General features: G+C 44.4%; 1 protein-coding gene and 1 long non-coding RNA gene across 2 annotated transcripts in view; one reads left to right on the top strand and one right to left on the bottom strand.

The window, feature by feature from the left end:
• LOC311597996 overlaps nucleotides 1-6,491 on the bottom strand; it is a 30,160-nt gene extending 23,669 nt beyond the window's left edge. Inside the window, exons 1-2 of the long non-coding RNA XR_014779426.1 lie at nucleotides 5,909-6,491; nucleotides 2,659-2,789 (exon numbers count right to left, since the gene is read on the bottom strand). This is a non-coding gene — a long non-coding RNA (uncharacterized lncRNA). The remainder of the gene's footprint in view (nucleotides 1-2,658; nucleotides 2,790-5,908) is intronic.
• On the top strand, nucleotides 1,934-18,423 carry SLAMF7 (SLAM family member 7). The gene is made up of 7 exons (XM_084782542.1): nucleotides 1,934-2,681; nucleotides 11,124-11,438; nucleotides 13,319-13,588; nucleotides 13,803-13,919; nucleotides 15,668-15,759; nucleotides 16,761-16,820; nucleotides 17,739-18,423. The coding sequence occupies exons 1-7, from the start codon at nucleotides 2,627-2,629 to the stop codon at nucleotides 17,808-17,810; spliced, it is 981 nt and encodes a 326-aa protein (XP_084638668.1). The 5' UTR covers nucleotides 1,934-2,626; the 3' UTR covers nucleotides 17,811-18,423.

Raw genomic sequence — 18,423 nt, forward strand, 5'->3', positions numbered from 1 at the left:
CACAGGTTCTCGACTAAGTTTATAATATTAAGCATGGATTCTTTCCTGTGAGACAGGCCTCGAATCCAATCAGAAAGTAACTGGCTATTCCCACTATAATCATGACACTGTTGTACCAGTGGGTACATCTTGTCAGGTAGGTCAGATTTACAGCTTTCAGAGTTCAACGTTAGGTAAGACTATTAGTGGTTTTTCTCCCCCAGTAGCCTCTGGAACCTTCCAGAACTTTGAAAGCCAGCCAGCAAGGAGGAAGGAGGCTTGCAGTTCAGTTCCAGCTTCATTTCTCTGTATTCTGTGTGTGTGTGTGTGTGTGTGTGTGTGTGTGTGTGTGTGTGTGTGTGTGTGCGAGCGCGCGCGCGTGTGTGGTTGATGTCTTTAGCAATAGGGTCTTTTATCATCAAATTCTGGTGGGCAACCAAAAACAATGGCGATAGCTTGTACTGTTTTGGGGGCCTCTGACCCTCCTTGACCTCCCAGACCAACAACTGGTAAGGAGATATTTTATATCTGACATTGAGATTATTTAATAAACTATGGCTTCTGTCTATCTCTGCAAGATACCTCTGTTCAAATTCCAATTGCTAAACTTTAAATAAACTTATTAAATAGTAAGTTGCCGATCTTTACTGTTGGTTTTCCCCCATGCGCCGTTCCTTCCCATTCCCACCACCACCACTTCTACTGAGACCATTCAAGCCCAGGCCTCCCTGCTTCCACTTTCATATCACACTTGTAATAGAGATATTAACATGGAAATGAGGGAGACAAAAGTTGTGCTCTACAGTGATATAGATACCAAGAGAGATGCCAGGAAAACTCTTGGCCAGAGCAGTGGTGAGACAGCATTTAAAAAAAAAAATTCCAACTGAGTCAGCAGTTCGAGAGACCCAGATTGGCCATGAAGTTCATTTTCAGGAAGCAGAAGCAAGCATCACCTGACTATGTGCAGAGACCTGGTTGACAAATACCTTAGGCTGTGGGGGAAGAAACCTTAAAACAGAACCCTGTGCTATATCAGTGGGATAAAATGGAGGAAATGAAGATGCAGGTTCCAAGTAACCCAGCAAGCACTGGAAGTGGCCATCCAGGGTGTAAGAACTGTTCATGGGTGCAGCAGGCATTTGGGACCCCAGGAAGGAATGCCAAGAGAGTTGAGACTGGAAGAGCAGGACCTCACTCACACGCACACATATACCAAGCCACACTCCCCTTCACACGTATTTCTCCATCGCTGAATTCCTAACACCAATGCAGGAAGCCATCCCTGTCCTGCTGTGTTCTCTCTTCTGCTCCCACTGTCATTGTCACCCTCCTCCCCATTCCTTTTCTCCATTTTTTTTTCATTTCCTTTTCATGGACTTTCCCAAAGGCCATAGGTTAACCTAGTTTGCAGGGTCTCTGTGGCCCAGACTCCTGAGACCTTGGACTCTCTTTGGTTATCATATTGCATTTCTTTACCTCTCTTTTTTATTTTACCTTTAACCACAACTGCCTCATTCCCCACCCTCACTCATACCCATATCCCCTCATTTTTTACATTTTTTCCTCCTCTGTTTTTTGTTGTTGTTGTTGTTGTTGTTGTTCAGAACACAATACAAATCACAAGTCACGCTGATCATTTCCTTTCTATTAATAGCCTCAGGACCTAATGCCTAAATGACACTGTTCTATTAATATTTGTTGACTTCTTACAGGGAGTGGAGATTAAGAGGTAATCATTAGTTACTTGGCTCTCACTCTATGTTCTTGATGGGCCTTCACTTTGATAGCAATCTTTTTATTTTTATTTTTTTCAGATAGTGTCTGCTTTCAGGGGTATATTAGGGCCTAGCCTGATGCCCCAAGCAGATAAATAAATAAATAAATAAATAAATAAATAAAAAGCCCTTCAAGCCAAGCAGAATAAATAAATAAATAAATACCACCCCAACCTTATTACAACCCATATACTCTTGAACGTTTTAAATATTCCACTTAAAAGAAAAGTCCAGATATGTTTTTAATTGATATGTATGTGTATGCCTCTATCTGTGAGTGTGCCGTGTGTGCAAGTGCCCTGTCTCCCCCTATGCCGGTGCTGGGTTCAGAACTCAGGTCCTCTGCAAGAGTAACAAGTGCTATCAACCAGTAAGTTATCTCCTCAGCTCCAAAAGGAGCCCTTGATGCTGTTGCCATGAGCCCTAATCTCTAATCTCTCAAATGGAAGATAGGATGTATGGTAGAACTTCACTTGTAGAGTTTATGTAAAGAATAAAACAATGTATACATTCTTAGCACAACCCCTGGCATTTAGAAAAGCATATTAAATATTATTCTCTCCCTTCTGCCCTCCCTGCCCCCACCTAACCTATTTCCTGTTCTTGGGTCTCTTAGAAGTAACGGGCAAAGTAAACAGAGCAAACCATTTCTACTTAAAAATCCCTACAAGGTGTGTGGTTCCCCATCTGTAATAGAAAATAAGGGTCTTATCAATCATTTTTTCCTTACTTTTGGAAATCTTACCACTGTGACATCAAGGATGAGTCACTCTGACATGACTCCTCCTACTTAATTTAAATTCCAGCTGAGTACTGAAGCAAGGGGGGTGACTGCTCTTCACTTTACTGGCTGACAACGTGAAAACGCTATGGCTGGCTTCTCAGTGCGCATCATCCTTACCTGTTTCCTCTGTCAACTGACAGGTGAGTCCAGCCATATCTTATGCCATTCTCCTGACTTCCTCAGCCTGAGGTGTGACCCCAGGCTCCTGGGTCCTCAGTTAGCATTGCTTTTTAACTGGCCACTGGTATCTGCAAGAAGAAAAGAACCAGCTCTTGGACTGGGCTCCTTCACCTACTCCAGGGAAGAAGCAACTAAAAGAGTGTGGGCTGGGCTGTAGGAGACCTGCTCTGATCCAGAACTGCCCTGAGTTAAATGGAGACTGTGGGAACTTCCCTGGACTTCAGAGTTTCTCTCTCTTTTAGCCTTCCCTCCTTTTGACACCACTTTAGAAGCAAAGTCGTGGAGCTGTGTCCTTATTCATAAATATATCTTAATTAAATACATTCCCAATAGATTTAATGATTATGCATAATAATGAGATCAATGGAAGGAACCACTGAATTTTTTTTTTCTCTTAGCCTGAGCAAGCCAATCTGCCTCTACCTAGAAAACTAATTTCTTAAAGGTGCTCTGCGTTCACTCATGTGAAGGACTGAGGGATGTGATGATCCTGTCATGATATGTATGCGTCATGAAAGATTTTACTATACTCAGTTTTCTATCTGACACATGGGGTAATAACCATGAAAGAGATCTCTCTCTCTCTCTCTCTCCCTCTCTCTCTCTCTCTCTCTCTCTCTCTCTCTCTCTCTCTCTCTCCCTCTCTCTCCCTCTCTCTCTCCCTCCCTCCCTCTCTCTCTCTCTTCTCTCTTCTCTCTTCTCCCTCCCTCTCTCTCTCTCTCTCTCTCTCTCTCTCTCTCTCTCTTCCTCCTCCTCCTCCTCCAACTGTCATATCTGTACACACTAAACTTACGTGAAATACCTTGCTCCCAAACCACATAGCATTTTCTTTTTTTTTTTTTGCATTCTTTTTTTTATTATTATTAATTTATTCTTGTTACATCTCATTGGTTATCCCATCCCTTGTATCCTCCCATTCTTCCCTCCCTCCCATTTTCCCCTTATTCCCCTCCCCTATGACAGTTCCTGAGGGGGATTACCTCCCCCTCTATATGATCATAGGGTATCAAGTCTCTTCTTGGTAACCTGCTGTCCTTCCTCTGAGTGCCATCAGGTCTCCCCGTCCAGGGGATATGGTCAGAGGTGAGGCACCAGAGTGTGTGAGAAAGTAATATCCCACTCTCCACTCTACTGTGGAGAGTGTTCTGTCCATTGTCTAGATCTGGGTAGGGGTTTAAGGTTTACCGCCTGTATTGTCCTTGTCTGGTGCCTAGTTTGAGTGGGACCCCTGTGCCCAAATCTGCCTATCATAATGTTCTATTTGTAGGCTTCTAGGACCCTCTGGGTCCTTCTACTTTGCCTTTCTCCCATGAATCTCACATCTAGAGTCCCACTAGTATGTCCTCTCTTCTGTCTCTGTTTCCTGGTAAGTGAAGGCTTTCGTGGGACATGCCCCGTTGGGCTAATATGCAGATATAAGTGAGTATATACCATTTGAGTCTTTCTGCTTCTGAGTTAACTCACTCATTATGATCATTTCTAGCTCAATCCATTTATCCACAAATTTTGGGATTTCCTTGTTTTTAATAGCCAAGTAGTATTCCATAGTGTAAATGTACCACAATTTTTTTATCCATTCTTCTACTGAGGGACACTTAGGCTGTTTCCATGTTCTGGCTATTATGAATAAGGCTGCTATGAACATGGTTGAGCAAATTTTCTTGTTAACCACATAGCATTTTCAATCCTCACCCCACCCACCCCCATACCACACCACACTAAGTGATTCAAATCCACAGACGCTCACTCCTCCTGGGATTCATCAAAGCTTGCATTGTTAGGAAGCACCTGGCCCTAAGTAGGTTGTCCTAAAACAGTCTCGTTTCTAAAATTTCTCCCTGAACGGAAACGGTGATCAGAATTAAAACTTGAGGACGTGGTAGGGGAGGGCATGGCAGGGCTTCGAAAGCCCCAGGTGCTCACCTGAAGCACACGTAGTGCAATGAGTAGGAAACCAGAGTCCCCTGACACCCTGCTGCAGAAAGCTGTGGGCAGTCTGGTGCTACACCCTCTGTGGCTGAAAAGAGTTCGAGGCTGTCCTAGAACCCCCAGTGGGCAGAGCAATGGAAGCAGTACAGACCCTGGATGAGAGTTTCCTAGTTTAACTCCGTACTGGATTGCTGTGATCAAGCAACTTTGAACTTTAAACTTCGCTTTTTCTGTAAATAGTAGGTAGTTAAAAGTAACTTGCAGAATTGCTGTGATGTTCTAAAGGGGGGTGGGTATCAAAAGCAAATTAATTCAACAACAATTGCCATAAAAGTACCATTTAACAAAAAAGGTACTTTTTGTATCATCTCCTTACAAATCCATGAGATGGGGATTTAAAAATAAGAAAACTTGGGCTGAGAGAGATCATGTTTTCCTAGGCAAGATCATGCACAGTGATTATAAGGTAAAGCAGAAACTAAGTTTCCAAAGCTGGTATTGTCTCCAGCACACCAAACACTCGAACCGACGTGACACCTGACACTAGACACGTGTTCAGTCAACGTGCATTTGAACTGGGTCCTCCACAGCAAGAGCCAGATAGGATTTCTTCCTTCTGCAGATACAGGCGCCCAAGGTAGGGACCGGATAGAACCTCAGCAAATGAGTAGCACTTTTCTGGGGACATGGCTGTACCAATGGGCTGCCACTCTGGACAATTTGACAGGAGCCAAGGAGGTAGCTCTTGCAGCCTTGATGTTCTCATCAGGAGAAGGGGCACAGCAGGCTGTTCCTCTGAGTGTTTTATAATGATTGAGAAATACAGTGGTTTGAAGGAAAACAAAGCTGAGTGTCGGGGGGGGGGGCTCGGGGGGAGAAAGATCCTTGCAAAGGACCTAAAGCAACACAGAGAAGGAAGTGGAAGACAAACAGGAGGCAGAGAGGCAAGTGAGAATGAGGCTGGCTGCCTCAGGCAAGCGGTTTGGTGCATTGGGAAGTTGGTGAGCTCTGTTGTGTGTGTGTACCCCAGTGCAGTTTTCGGGGAGCATTAGAAAAGGGGAAGTCAGTGCAGGACCAAACATTCCACACTTTCCACTGGAACAGAAACAAACACACAAGTGATTCTCCGTGTGATCAAAGCCTCTCTGCAAGTGAGAAAGTGCCAAGCCTTCTTAACACCTCCCCCTCACCCAGGCCCCCCAGAACAAATGAGATTTTGAGACTCTAACTGTAGCAAGAGGTACAGGGGAAATCTTACCTTTAGCACCTCAGTTCCTGACCTCCCACATCACCCGGAGTCTCCGGATGCCAGTCTTCCTGTCAGAGAAGTGGAATGGAATTAGACTAATTATTACCACCTGAGGAGGCCTCTCAGTTCTGAGACGCTCTATTCTTGATTTCTGTGAGGAGAAAGCTTCAGCATGAATTAGCAGCATTCTTGAGGACTGGGCTGGCAAGCAGTTGAGCTTTCCACCCTGCGTCCCCTCCCTTGTGTCTTCTTCCTGGGGTTGGGCCTGACATTACTTTGGTGGTGCTGGTGGTGATGTAACAAGAGGGAGAAGTGACAAAATGAAAGGGAGCTGACCTCCCTTTCTGTCCTGAATGGGGGAGGTACCGCCTCTTTCTGTCCTGGAGTATACCTCAGAGGTGATAATGCTCCTGACAGAGAGCAGGAGTGGCTGGCCTCCTGGTCCAGAGCCATGACTATGGGTGGGCTGCCTGGGAGATGTGGAGGTGTTCTGTTCCTGAGGCTCTGGCTTCCTAAGAAGTCATCTGCTTCTGCCCTGGCCTCCAGCCTGCTTGGGATCTGTCAAAACATTTTCAGATTCACATTCACTTTTCAACTTCCCCAAATTTCTGGGACACAAAGGTGGTTTTTCCTCCCATAAAGTAGCAGAGAACTGAAACTCAAAATGGTAAATTAAAAAAAAAAAATCAAAATACAGGCCTCTGAGATGGAGGCTCTCAGGCCTTCCCTCTCTCTCAAACTGGGGATCAAACCTGGGGCCTCATCAGCATCCACCAAGAGTCCTACCACTGATCTACACCCTTGCCATTTGTGAGGCCTTGGAAAGGTCACTCAGCTCTGGAATTCTCATTTCTAACATGGAATGTGTTAACTCTTATCTCCTGAACTTGTTCTGAAGACCACCAAAGCCCACCAGACTTGTTGACAGGTAGAAAGTGTTCGTTTCTGGATTATGACTGTGGAAGAGCTAGAAAGGATCCTGGATCCCTTGACTCCCACTGAAGACGGCTCTTTTTCACACTGCAGCATCCTGGTAGGAAGAGAGACTAGTCTATGAGCACAAAATTGTGGGCAGACTGCTGCCATTACAGCGTAATCTGGGCCCTAATATTTGCAGACTGGCCATTGGCTAGTTCACACACATAAAAGGACAGTTGTCACAGAGCAAGGATTTTTTTTTCCTTGAAAAGTTAAGGTCGAAATGAAGGAACATATATGTCAAGGTATTCCAGATGTGTGGATAATATTTATTTCAGATAGACAGAGAAGCTGAAGCACAAAAAAACAAAAACAAAAACAAAAATAACAAACCATGAAACAGAAAGTAAGCCAAGGGCTGGAGAGATGGCTCAGGGGTTTAGAGCACTGACTGCTCTCTTCCAAAGGAGCCAGGTTCAATTCCCAGCATTCACATGGCAGCTCACATCTGTCTATAACTCCAGTTTCAAGGGATCAGACACCTTCGCATAGACATACATGCAGACAAAACACCAATGAACACAAAATAAAAATAATAATTTTTAAAAAGTGAACCATGGGCCTGATGAGGTGGCTTGGCAGGTAAAGGCACTTGCCACCCAACTCTGGCAACCTGAATTAGGGCCCCAGAACCTACACAAAGGTGAGAGGAGAGATTCTATTCCATAATTGTTCTCAGGCCTTCACATGACGCACCAGGGCATGTGTCCCACACACGCATATATCATGTGTCCACAAACACACATACATACAAACCGAGGATCAGAAAAGGGAAGAGGCCTGGGTACTTGTCCAGTGACAACAAGTGGGCTTTGCGTTTTTTCCTACAGCCTTATACCTTGGCCTTAGAGCTAAACCTCAGACTTCTCTCAGCTACCATCACTCTAGGTGATGTGAGAACTCTAAGGAAATCCCTGTGCCAGAGGAAGACTACCACTGACAGCCGAGTGCTGTCAGACCTACTCAGACCACTTGGCTGCTGTGAAATGAGAGAGAGGAAAGGTGGACACAGAGAAAGCAAGCTACGCCATGCCCTCTTGACCGGTGGGACTATGGTGTGTGGGTAATGCCTCGCAGGACCCAGATCTTCAGGAATGTGTTGGTAGCCGTAACCCTCTAGCACACGTGCCCAGCCTGTAGCCTATGGGTCACATATAACCCAGAAAGCTATGAATGTGGCCCAGCACAAAACTGGAAGCATGCTTAAAACATGCTGTGGTCTCTTAAGTAACCCTACTTTGCAGTTTTCAAGGGCAAAATTTTCAGATGACTGTTATGGTGCTATGTCAAAAGATTGGGCATGGGTCTAGACTCTAGAGCTTTCTGATCCCACAGGTCAGGCTCAGCCGTCTCGTGGTACCCATTACTTCCCCTCTCGTAGCACATGTAGTTGCTTAACTCTTTATGTCTCACAGCTTGATGGGTGCAAGAATCATGACCGTCTTGCCCAAGCCCTCAGTTCCATTTTTAGCTCCTAAAACAATGCCTGGCATAGTAAACATGGCCTACTTAGATATGAGAAAACTGTGGTCAGACCTAAAGGTGTTAAGTAAAGCCAACACAAAAACAAAACAAAACAAAACAAAAAACCCCGTGATTTCAGTTCAGCATTGAATATTTTTTTTTTAATGTCTCTGCTTTCTAGATCCCTTTTCCCAGTAAACTGAGATAATAAAACCAAACCGAATAGAAGTTACTGGCCCTCCATCTGCCCATTAACCCATTACTTAGGAAATGACAGGGAACTGTTTCCTTCAGCTGACTTCCTTTTCCATCCTGAAGATACATCTAAGATAGAAAAATGATCTGAGTATGGTATCTCTTGGGAGGTGGAGGCAGGAAGAGCAAGAGTATAAGGCCTTGGCCCTAGAGAAATGGCTCAACAGTTGAGAGCCCTGGCTGCTCTTGCAGAGGACTTGGGTTTGAGTCCCAGCACGCACATGGTGGCTCGTAACCATCTGTAACTCCAGTTCCAAGGGATCTAGTGCCCTCTTCTGACTTTGGCAGGCACCAGGCACACACATTGTATACAGGCAAACAAAACACTTGTACACACAAAATCAAATTTAAAAATATTTTAAATTTTTAATTTAAAAAAGAGTTCAAGGCCATTATTGGTTGCTTAGTTACATATCAAGTCTTAAGCCAGTTTGGACCACATAAGATCTTATTTAAAAAAAAAAAAAAGGAAAGGAAAGGAAGAAGAGGAGGAGGAGGAGTGATGGTGGTTGTACCTGGGGCGCTTTGCTCCACATCATCCTCTACTTTCATTCTAACAAGGCACAGTGACTCTCAGATGTTTCTTCACACTTACTCCACAGTACTCACATCTGGTGACATTTACCCTGAGAAAATAGAGAGTGAAAAGACAGCTTCCTCCTGGCTTACGTACATGCATATATGCTAACACACTGAAGCCGTATTGTCACAGCGTTGTCGCTTAACCATGTTTGCAATGGGTTAGATGTGATTTGTTCCACCCGTGAGTTTGATACTAGAATCTAAGTCACCATGATGGAGAGCGAGATGTGTTTAAAAAAAAACAAAAAACAAAAACAAAAAACCTTTAGGAGATGAGGCCTAGCACAGGGTGTTAGCTGACATGGGTACCACGCTGAGAAAAAAATCACCTTTGCCTTCTTGGAGTAAGCTAACTGTCCTGAAAGCAGATTTGTTATAATGAAGCCAATCCAATCTTCGCATTCTTTCTGTTTATCCACCATCTTGTGACCCAACCAAGAAAGTCCTCATCAAAGGCTTCACATATGGTGTTGTACATGCTCAGAGTTTCAACCTCCCAAACTGCAAAGTAAATAAACCTCTTTTTATTTATAAACTATCAAGCCTCGCCCACTTTGTTATCACTTCAGAAGAGAATTAATACATCCCATGAATATATCTGCCCAAAAATAATGTGAAAATGAAATTACTTGAAGGTCCAGGAACTGGACCAACCTGGGCGACAAGTGATACCCAATCTTTTCCTGGCTTCAAAATCTTCACCCTTTCTATCTCTGCTGCTGAAGTGAAAGAATGGATTCATCAATTGATCAAAAATATCAGAATAAATTTTAATTATGTCTGTAACTTTTACTGGTGCTATTTTTACATATTTCAAGACAATTAAAGTGAGGACAGTCTAAAACCACGCCAGTCTTCCTATTATGAAAGCAGACAGGGTTTTGAAAACTCAGATTGTTTAACTAGATAAGTTAAAAAAAAAAAGATTAGAGTAATCTAAAGGGTATGCACACTGAACGATAAGGAAGGATGTTTGAAAATGAAAATTGGTTCGAGGAAGAGAAGTCAGCACTTTGGAATATGATCTGGAACTAAGGGAGTAAGTAGGCCCTGATCTGTAAGCTGCAGGTATAAAAATTCTTCTTCTAGGAACTTTAACATCTAAAGAAGATCAACAGTAAATGCCTTAAATTGTTGATCTCAATGGAATGGACTTTTGTTAGCCCCAGATTCTGTCCCTTAGACTAATTACAGACAATCACCCTGTCACCATGGCTGGAAATGCTTAATAGGTCTCTTCTGGAAGTTCCACCAAGAGTCATCCTTTCATGTGCAGTAACGTAACCAGTGGAAATTGCTTCAGAGTCATGCTCTACATAGTGACCTAAGACTGTGGTAAAACAAAAAACAAAACCAAAAGATTCTCGCAGAATGAAAACCCTTTGCATCCTCTAGCATGTGGGGTAAGCATCACAAGCAATGCTCCCTGACACTCAGGATCACCCTTCTCCTTCTTCCCACACAAACACGGTAGAACGAGAGTGGATGAAAAAAAATTTGTGAGGGATGACCTTGAGTCTTATACAGTCAGCTCCTGCTGTTAGTACAAACATACTGTTTTCCTCTCGTTGCCCTGGTGTATGCTTGTGAACCATTGGCCCCTGTTTGGGTAGCCTAGCTCACCAACTACGTGCAGAGCTATCTCTGGAGCAACTTTGCAGTCCTAAGAAGCCCCAGATAGAAACTTCCTTAGTTGTCCCCACACAGGAACCTTTTGAAGATGGAGTTCACCAAAGAGCTTAATCTACTCAGCTGGGGGTCTCTGAGAATGTGATATGGTGGCATCAAGTGACCTTGCAGGCAGAAGGTTCTAATCTCGATGCTTTTGTGTAGGTAGGGTTCTGCTGATACCGAACTTAGAAATATTTCTCAGGGTCTTCCAAGGTCTCAAAGGACAATGGCAATCTGTGGCGGGGGCTTACATTATAATTTTCTGTATCTGCAGCAACAGCAGCTTCCGGAACACGGAAGGAGGTGGTTGGTGCCCTTGATGGATCTGTGACCTTCTCTCTGGATATCACCAAAAAAGAGAAAGACACTGTTATATGGACCTTCAATACACTCACTATTGCCATAAAAAATAAGGACGATATCATTCTGACACAAAAGCACAACCAAGAAAGGATAGTCTTTCCAGAAGGAAGCTACTCCATGACACTCAGCCAGTTGAAGAAGAATGACTCAGGAGTCTACCGTGTGGAGATTCACAATACAGTACTTGGGTCTTCCTTCACCCAGGAGTATGTGCTGCGTGTCTACGGTAAGCAGGTTCAGTCCTAATGGTGGATGGCTGGCATATGGATGTAGTGAGCATCCAGTTACAGGGGAGGTTCAAGTCCAGGTTGGGTATCACACAGCAAAGATCGGGAAGCAAAGGATTCCTCACATATAACTGACTCATAAGGTCTCTGCTTACTTTGAGATTTTGCAAGAGGCTGTGCAGCATAGATGATGGGCAACCTAAGAAGAGGCTATAAGCCAGGTGGTGGTGGCACACATCTTTAATCCCAGCTACTCGGGAGGTAGAAGCAGTCAGATCTCTAAGTTCCAGGACAGCCTGGTCTGTAACAGGACAGCCAGAACAGCACAGAGAAACCCTGTCTCAAAAACAACAACAAAATGTGGCTGTCACACAGACAGAAGTTAACGGTTGGCTACTTACTAGGTGCACAACCTTAGCCAAGTTACTTTCTTTAAAGTCTTAGTTTCCATATATGTAAGGGGGAATAATGTTACCTACCTTAAGAAGACTACTAGATACAAACTAATTATATCCCTTCCCCTACAGACTCTAAGCAATTGAGTAATGTACACAAAACCAGAAAGAAGACAAGATCTCCTACTGTGGTTCATGCCTGTAGCTACTCTGGAGGTTGGGGCAGGAGAACTGCGTGGGCTTAGAATTTAGAAGCTAGCCTGGGCAACAGAAAGAGAAAAATGAAAAGGGAGGGAAGCAGGGATGGAAGGAGAGAGAGGGGGGAAGAAAAGAGGAGGGAAAGACCACCCAGAGAAATTAACTTACAAAACAATCACTTAGCTATCTACCAGAAGAGTTAGCTGTCTTGTGCCCTGAACCACAGTATCAGAGACATCAGAAGATGGGATCTAAGACTTGCTTGCAGGAGGTAGGCAGGCAATGTACCTTGATCCAGGCTTATGTTCCACCGACACAGTAGAAGGGAGCAGAAATTACATCATCTGCACACAATCTAGCTGGACAAAGAATGGAGAGGAAAAAAGTATGTGAACAAAAACATTTCATGGACCACGCTCTAGGATAGATAATGACCTGCCACATTCCCACCATCTCACCAATAAACCGTTTGCTGATCCTCTAAGCTTGAAGGAGTGGGCACAAGAAGGTAACAAAAAGGGTTCCTGCAGTATTATTCTCTCCCAGAGAAGAGAAATGAAAGTGTTTTCAAGGAAGTCTGAGGACCAGTAATAAGAAACCTCTGGGTAAAGAATACATAACATCTAAACTGCAAGTAAGCACGATGTTTACCCTGAATCTAGGCTTAGTGAATGTCACTATATCTTTTGTTGCCTGATTATTTCTGCTATAATAGTGGCTATTATTCTTGCTATACATCTAGGGCCAAGTAGACTTAAGAGGTTTCTTTCCCACATAAAAATAAGATATTCTGTAAAGGCTAAAGGTATGGCTCAGTGGTTAAGAGAAATGGCTCTTCTTCCAAAGGTCCAGAGTTCAATTCCCAGCAAACCACATGGTGGCTCACAACCATCTATAATGAGATCTGATGCCCTCTTCTAGCTTGCTGAATCACATGCAGCAGAAAACTGTATAAATAACAAATAAACTATTTTATAAAAAGATATTCTGTAGGGTGGTGGTGGCACATGCCTTTAATCCTAGCACTGTGGGAGGTGCTAGGTGAATCTCTGTGAGTTTGAGGCTAGCCGGATCTACAGAGCCGGTTCCAGGACAGCCATGACTGCACAAAGAAACCTTGTGTCAGAAAACAAAACAAAAGAATAAGATTTTTTTTTTGGTCTGAACTGTTGCTTCCTTCCCCTCCTTTGGCTTCCAAGGGAGATTCGGGTCCTAGATGTGCAAGGGTCACTCAGAGAAAGCAGATTCAGGACTAACTTCTATCCTTTGTTCCACCTCCTAAACAGAGTATCTGTCGAGGCCCAGGATCACCATGGATTGGCAAGAGAACAGGAATGGCAGCTGCAGAGTCAACCTAACATGTTCCATGGAACAAGAAGGAGAGAATGTGACTTACAGCTGGAAAGCTGTGGGACAGGCAGCCAATGAGACCCACGATGGTGCCAGCCTTCCCATCTCCTGGACCATGGGAGAGGAAGACAAGACCTTAATCTGCACGGCCAGGAATCCCATCAGCAATTCCTCAACTCCCATCCTTGCCCTCAATCTCTGTAAAGGTGACTGCCTCCTTTTCCCAGGAGCCTCTGGTTGAAGAAACTGTATTTTCTTTAGCTCCCAATTCCTATGGAAACAGGGTCTGTGTCAACTAAAGGCCCCTGGGAAAGCACCAGGGTGGGAGGAAAGTGAAAGATACAGCCTTTGCCTTAGCTGACTCCACCACACACACACACATCCACCCTCCTCATGCCTCTACTCATTTTCTCTTTAAAGATGCTGCCAAGGACCTAAATCCATCCGTCATCTTCCTATGCACCATACTAGTGCCCATCCTGCTCAGCATCTTGCTGGTGATTATGTTTATTGTTATACAGACAAAGAAAAGAAAAGGTAAAGCATATATGGTTTTTTTTTTTTGTCTTCATGTATTTTCTCCCTTTTGCTCCTCAAGCAATATGTCAATCTATGTGCAAGATTTAGTAGTGTTAAAGATAGAAAGATAAAGATAAGAGGGCATGGTATCTTCTCTTAAGAAGTGCACAGTCATGAACGTCTTCACGTATCAGGAAAGTGGGACAAAGGGGAAGACATCCTATTGGGACTTTAGGTGAGAGAAGCATGGGAGAATGGGGAAATAGAAGGACCCAGAGTGTCCTAGAAACCTACAAAAAGAACATTATGATGGGCAGATCTGGGTCCAGGGGTCCTGCTCAAACCGTGGCACCAGCCAAGGACAATATAGGCAGTAAACTTTGAATGCCTACCCATATCTAGCCGATGGACAGGACATTCTCCATCGTTGAGTGGAAAGTGAGGTCTGACTTCCATGCAAACTCTGGTGCCCCATTTTTGACCATGTCCCCTTGATGGGGAGGCCTGCTGGCACTCAGAGGAAGGATAACAGGTTACAGAGAAGAGACTTGATACTCTATGAGCATATACAGGGGGAGGAGGTCCCCCTCAGTCACAGTCATAGGGGAGGGGAGTAGGAGGAAAGCGGGAGGGAGGGAGGAATGGGAGGATACAAGGGATGGGCTAACAATTGAGATGTAATATGAATAAATTAATAAAATATTTTTTAAAAAAAAGAAGTGCAAAGTCAGTGTGTGGAAAGATAGCTCATTCAGTAAAGTGCTTGCCATACAAGTGTGAGGACCTGAGTTCGAGCCCTCAGAACTCACATTAAAAATAAATAAATAAACAAATCAGATGTGGTAGCATGCACTTGTAATCCCATCACAGGAGAGGTGGAGATAGGTGTATCTCTGGGGCTTACTGGTGAGTTAGTTCCAAGCCAATGACAGACCCTGTCTCATAAAACAAAGTAAACAACACCTGAGAAGCAACACCCAAGGCTGACCTCTGGCTTTCCCGCATGTGCACGTGCACCCCACACACATGCTCATGCACTCATGTGCACACACACCTGCACCAGTTCATACATGAATATGAACACGAACACAAACACCTGCTCAGACACACACATATCCACAGAGAATCTCTCAGTCAGCTGTATGCCTTACCTCCAAATAGAGAGAGCATGGCTTGCTTTCTCTCCTGAGGGCAGTGTCCACCCTAGTGTCCACTCCTGTCCTTTCCTCTGAAGGACATATAGAAGTGGCCTTTCTGATGACACTGATGCTGCACTGCTGATTCTGTTCCTTCTCAGCAGACAATGGCCTCTGAGCCTTTCCTATCCTCATCCCTGTCAAAGCCCCCAACTAGCCTGTCTTCTCTACTTAGTCAGCATTAAGACCTCTTTTTCGTCTTTACCTCATCCAGATTTGTCTAGGAATCTCTCTCTCTCTCTCTCCCTCTTTTTTTTTTTTTTTGAGACAAGGTTTCTCTGTGTAGCCTTGGCTGTCCTTGACTCACTTTGTACACCAGGCTGGCCTCGAACTCACAGCGATCTACCTGCCTCTGCCTCTGGAGTGCTGGGATTACAGGTATGCGCCACCAGGCCCCACAGGATTTTTCTCTATTTTAACACTGAAAGTTCCCTGTCCTAGAAAACATTTCTCTACTTCAGACTGACCAAGATGGTTGGTCACCCTGAGTAGACCATCCAGGGTCGCTGGACCAGGGGAGACAGTGAGTGGGAAGACAAACAGGCTTTGATTTTCTTAACCTTGTTTCAGGCTGTGCAGTAGACTTGGACAGAGTGGACAGCTTCCAGGAAATCCCCAACTTGAAAGAGAATAAAGAATATGACACAATCCCTTACACAAATGTGAGTCTATCTGTGTATATGTGTGTGTGTGCATGCGTGTATGTGAGTGTGCGTGTGCGTGTGCGTGTGCGTGTGTGTGTGTGTCCAGCTCCATCTAAGGCTCTCCTTGCTTCACTTGAGACTTTTCCCTACAAGTCTGGGTGGCATGGAAAGAGAAGGGGAATTAAGACATTTAGTCCTTACTTAGTCGGCCTCCCACACACCTTCATTCATGTCTATGCAGAGGTTGGTGACTTGAAGAACACATGATTATTTTGACCCAAGCCAGTAACACTCGTGTGATCAGTTATGTGAGTCACCCCTTCCCACAGTTTGTGGTGTCCTCTTCACTTCCTCACAGGAGGTGGGAGGTGGGCTGCCTTTGTAGCCTGCTCAACTTCTTAAGTCAAAATGTATCACCCCATCACCTCCTCCCTTTTCTTGTGCTCAGGCTACATCTGGCAAGGCTACCCTCAGGGTCAACCATAAACTTAAGCAAACTCAGGATGTTTTTCTCCGATCACAAGTTTTTGTCGTTGTTGTTGTTGTTGTTGTTGTTGTTGTTGTTGTTTGCTTTCTTTTGGTTCAGTGGGCATCCTTGTTGCTTCCCCAGGAGCCTTTGAACTACTGGATAACTCAGTCTGCACCTCTAGCACTATAATTTTATGTCAGCCTTTAGCCACCTTAGGAGACTCACAGTTCATGAGGCACATCGCAACATATTTTGAAATTCACTGAAACCCAATACAGAAAATAATGCAACAAAGAAAATGGATAAAATATGAATGAAAAAGCAATGAGTTTCTTTAAAAGTGATTAGCACAACATTATTATAGCAGTTACTAATGAGAGAACTCCGACTACCTGTGCCTATTCCAGAACCTGGCTTTCCTTCTCTCTCTATCTTTCTGCATATACTTTGTTTTCTCTAGGTTGTGTGTCTCCCTGGTCTTGTCTCTGTGACTTGGGGGTTAGGTGATGACTGTGTTTGTTTTTTTGTTTGTTTGTTTGTTTATTAACAGAAAACGAATCCAGAAGATGCGGAAAACACACTTTATTCCACTGTGCAGATCCCCGAAGTGGTAAGAAGCTCTACAATTGGGTCTCATCTTAATGGCCGATCCCTTTCCCTGGCTCATGTTCAGATTTCCATTTCTTAGACTTAGACCTCCCTCCCGGGCTTGGGGATTTAGCTCAGTGTTAGAGCACTTGCCTAGGAAGCGCAAGGCCCTGGGTTCAGTCCTCAGCTCAGGAAAAACAGAAAACAAAAAACCAGACCTCCCTGTCAGTTCCTCATACCTGCCTCATGTGGAGAGTCCTCACTCCCTGCCCGTGATCCCAGATGTGTCAAAGTCATTTAGCTTTGAGCATGTCTTCTAGACAGTGTTTGATGGCTTTGTTTGAAGTTACCCGAAAATATAGGAAATGGATGAAAACAGAGTAGGAAAGGAATTCTAGATTGAAATGATGAAGAAAACCGGAAGGGTTCTGTCTAAAGTCACAGATACGGAGAAAGGCTATGGCTTCTGCTGTGTGCAGGAGGGAAGGGGTCCTGGTGCTCCTGAGCAGCGGGGAACCGGAGGAGGGAGGTTTGCTTGCTCTGGCTACATAGGCATCCTCCCTATCAAAACGCAAATGTGGTAAGATGGTGTATGGCCTATCCAGTCACAGCTTGTGCTTCGAGGGAACAAAGGTGTCCTCTCGCCTGTCTTCCCTTGCTCTCCAAAACAATCAAATAGTCAAGGCTGCTGAAGACGATTTTCCTTAGTGGCAGAAGCACTCGTGAATTTATTATAAGACTGCACGGTTTGCTAAGGATGGAGAGAGATAAGTAGCCTGGAGGCTAATTTCTGTAAGCCGAAAGTAAGCAGGAGGAGTGCGCATGGAGGAGCTATGGGGTCGGGAACCTTTAGCGAGAGTGGCTGGGATGAACGGTCTTCTATGAAAGATCCAGAGCTCTGGCCATGTTCAATGTTCTTCTTCCTCATGTCTACCCGCAGGTGAAGAGTCCCAGCTCCCTGCCTGCAATGCCACAGATGCCAAGGCCGTTAAGCTTTGAAAATGTTATCTAGACAGCAGCACTACCTCCTCTCACTCCAGAAAAAAAAAAAAAAAAAAAGAACTCAGCCTTCTGAATGTAACTGTCTCCCCACCAGCCCCGCCTATTTGCATCCAGATGGTGAAGGCCAGACTCAAGGGCTTTCAGAAAAACACATCCCATTCATATTACATTCTGTCAAAGAAGCTGGCTATGCCCATCCTACCTCCAGTGGTTATGAATGAGGCTGAATTCATAGGATTGATGGAGACATTTTCAAGGCAGCACAGCATCTAGGCCGTGGCACGGACATACTCAGTGTTTTTAATCATATTTATAGTAAGAACTCAAAGAAAAAGCATACAGTTTGATAAGGAGCATGAATGCTCTGCAAATGGGTTTTTTCAGTTTATACTGTGATGGTTAAAGAGATGAGCTCCTTTAAAGAGAACCCCAGACTTTGCCCTAGGACAATAGTAGAAAGACACTGAAATCGAGACCCTATCTACCAAAACCTTCAAGGTATAAAGTGAAAACCCCATTTTAAAAGCTGTCGTTTAAAAGGAAGAACGTCTGGACAGGCTGGAAAACCGTTTCTCCAGAGTCACCAGGACATGTCCTCAGCTGAAACCCTGACCCAAGGGGAC

This window comes from Acomys minous, assembly GCF_964271855.1.
Source record: "Acomys minous genome assembly, chromosome: 1".
Classification (NCBI taxonomy): domain Eukaryota; kingdom Metazoa; phylum Chordata; class Mammalia; order Rodentia; family Muridae; genus Acomys; species Acomys minous.